The sequence below is a fragment of the Eretmochelys imbricata genome, chromosome 1 (genome assembly GCF_965152235.1).
Source record: "Eretmochelys imbricata isolate rEreImb1 chromosome 1, rEreImb1.hap1, whole genome shotgun sequence".
Taxonomy (NCBI): Eukaryota; Metazoa; Chordata; order Testudines; family Cheloniidae; genus Eretmochelys; species Eretmochelys imbricata.
The window spans coordinates 7509492-7512612 of NC_135572.1; the positions used below are offsets into that span (position 1 = coordinate 7509492).

The 3121-nt window shown below is 46.7% G+C and overlaps 1 protein-coding gene across 1 annotated transcript; it reads right to left on the reverse strand.

The window, feature by feature from the left end:
- On the reverse strand, nucleotides 1-2523 carry LOC144259691 (olfactory receptor 51G2-like). The gene is made up of 2 exons (XM_077807997.1): nucleotides 1585-2523; nucleotides 1-60 (listed from the first exon to the last, which is right to left on the reverse strand). The coding sequence occupies exons 1-2, from the start codon at nucleotides 2521-2523 to the stop codon at nucleotides 1-3; spliced, it is 999 nt and encodes a 332-aa protein (XP_077664123.1).
- Nucleotides 2524-3121: the final 598 nt, after the last annotated feature.

Here is a 3121-nt window from a genome sequence, read left to right on the forward strand (position 1 = left end):
TCAAGGATAAGAGGAGGAGCAGAGCATGAAGCCTTGTGGGGGGAAAGATGGAGCAAAGGCCTTAGAGGAAGAGGTGGAGGAGTGTGTGGAGCCCCAGGGGGGAGAAGAAGGGCAGAGGCAGGGTCACAGGGAGGCAGGACTCCTTCATGTGTCTTGCTTTTACCTTTTGACTAGGTGGTCACCCAAAACTTCATGAGCTAGGAGCTAGCCGTGCCTCCCTGGGGGAGCTGAGATGCATTTCCAACACTTTCCAATCACCTGGGGCAGCAGAAATCGGGGGGCGGGGAGAGAAACTGGGCTGAGTCTCTTGCCAGGACTCGTGTGTGTCAGACCCACACTCACACAAATAGTTCTACTCTGCCTCTGTGGGAAGAGGGCTCAGTGGGTGTGCAATGTGAAGAGCCATCAGTAGGGGAGGGGATGCATGAATGGCTTCTCCTGGGGCTCCTGTGTAAATCAAGTCTCTGACACCACTCAGACACAAGAATCTGGCTGAAGGCGTCGGGGAAGGGTGGGTGTCTCTTCCCAAGTAGTAGCCCCTGTCCACAGCTGGTGCAGCCCCATGAATCATGCAGCACCCAGAGCGCTCAGGAAGGGCCAGGACTGCGACAAGAGAAGAGCTCTGCAGCTTTTGCCATGGCCCCTGGGTGTTTAGCCAGAGATGGGACAGGGACAGGCCAGGTACAAGGGTAAACAACATCCATGTCCCTTCTCTTTACTGACTGTATCAACAGGAATTCTGAGTTTGGGGTAGCCACCGATACAGCTCTTTTTGGGCCAACATCCCACCGCTCCCCTCCCTCTCCATGAACAGCGTCACTTTGTAAATGCTGCTTCCGGCCTTGGTTTCCTTTCCCGACTGCACTCTCCTCCCTCGCCAGTCCCTCTCCCCTTGCTCTGGGCCTTAGACCCCATCTGGACCTCTCTCTACAAAGTGGAGATCTGTAGCACCTGTCTTCTCAGATAAAAAGAACAGGAGTACTTGTGGCACCTTAGAAACTAACAAATTTATGAGAGCATAAGCATTTGTGGACTACAGCCCATTTCATCGGATGCATAGAATGGAACATATAGTAAGATATAGATAGATATATACAAACAGATAAGTTGGAAGTCACCATATGACCTGTGAGAGGCTAATTAGTTAAGATGAGCTATTATCAGCAAGAGAAAAAAACTTTGGGAGAGATAATCAAGGTGGTCCATTTCGACAGTTGACAAGAAGATGTAAGGATACTTAACATAGGGAAATAGATTCAATATGTGTAATGACCCAGCCATTCCCAGTCTCTATTCAAACTCAAGTTCATGGTATCTAGTTGGCATATTAATTCAAGCTCAGCAGTTTCTCGTTGGAGTCTGTTTTTTCAAGCTTTTCTGTTGCTAAATTCCCACCCTTAAATCTTTTACTGAGTGGCCAGAGAGGTTGAAGTGTTCTCCTTCCAGTTTTTGAATGTTTTGATTCCTGATGTCAGATCTGTGTCTATTTGTCTCAGATGTAAGGGTCCAGGATGGAATAGATGACTGTGGCCTGTGTTTTTTGACTCCCAGGTCACTAGTATGGGAGCAGTGTGAGGAACTGACCCTCCAGTTGATGAACACCCTGATTATCCTTGCACGAAGTTGTTTGCTTTTCACGCTGTACACGATGGGGTTCATTAGCGGTGGGACCAGCAGATAGAAGTAGCCCAGGACAAACTGAAGCAAGTGAGAAGAGCTATTCCCAAATCTGTGTATCACAGACAAGCCAATCTCTGGTATGTAGAAGAGCAGGACAGCACAGAGGTGGGAAACGCAGGTGTTCAAGGCCCTGAGACACTCTGCATGGGACACGACATTCAGCACTGTTTTGAAGATCATCACATAAGAGAGGAAGATGAGCAATGAGTCCAACGCAGTGGTTAAGACTAGTGTTGACAAGCCATAGACATTGTTGACTGTGATATCCGAACAAGCCAGGTTCATGACTTCCTGATGTACGCAGTAGGAATGGGAGAGAATATTAGTTCGACAGTATTGGAACCGTTTCAGCAGAAAAGGGAGTGGTAATACTACGACTACACCTCTTAGCACACACAGCAGTCCCATTTTGGATAACCTCCATGGAGTTAAGATGGAGGCATATCTCAGTGGGTTACAGATTGCAATGAAGCGGTCAAAGGCCATCAACAAGAGGAAGGAAGATTCCATACATTGAAGCAAGTGGATGAAGAACAGCTGGGCAAAACAGGCATCAAGGCTGATCTCCCTCGAGTTGAACAAGAACATGCCCAGTATCGTCGGTATGGTAGATATTGATAAGCCAAGGTCTGTGATGGACAACATGGAAAGGAAAATATACATGGGCTCATGGAGGCTTGGATCTGTTTTTATAATGAACAGAATGACTGAATTTCCTACTATTGAAATAACATACATTAAGCAGAAGGGGATAGAGATCCAGAGATAGACATCTTCCTTTCCAGGTATTCCGGTGAGAAGGAAAATTGTAAATTGGAATTTGGTATCATTGACAGCTGACATAATGGACTGGGCAGGTTCAAGGAGTTTTCACCATTTCTTCCTGAAAAGTAAAAGAACAGGAGACTAGCTGATATTTAACTAGACATCTTTCTGCTCTGAGTGCAAGTCTAGTGACTCCCAGGAGCTCAAGAAAGATCAGCAAAAACATACTCTTGGATTTACCAAATTAATGGGAAGATAGGCATTGCTAGACTGGATATGACCTGAGTCTATCTAGTGCACTATCCAGTGGCCAGTTCCAGAAGCTTCAGGGGCAGGTGGAAGATACCCTGCAGTAGGGAGCTATGAGATGACCAGCGCCCAGGGAAAGTTTCCCCCTGACAACCACAAGTTAGCCATATTTTGTGGTATAAATCAGGAGGGGTTTAGAGCCCTTCCAAGCCTTTTCTAAAAAAAATGCTCACTAATGAAATTGGATTTTCCAGTTACCCCGATAAGCATCCAGTCCCTCTTTGAATCCTGCATGCTTTGATCCCCAGTGATATCTTGTGGCTGGGAGTTCCGCAGCCTATTTGATAACTGTGATTTTACAGTTGTAACTTTCACACAGTCACCCTTTCTGGCCCTTCACTTCTGAGTGTGGCCCTTTGTATCACGA

Bases quoted from the DNA above. Each gene is read 5' to 3' on its own strand.
- LOC144259691 (XM_077807997.1), bottom strand. From the start codon at position 2,523: ATGTCAGCTGTCAATGATACCAAATTCCAATTTACAATTTTCCTTCTC. The intron at 61-1,584 runs GTCAGTTCCTCA...TCTTCCTCTAAG, and splicing joins GGGTGTTCATCAACTGGAGG to GCCTTTGCTCCATCTTTCCC.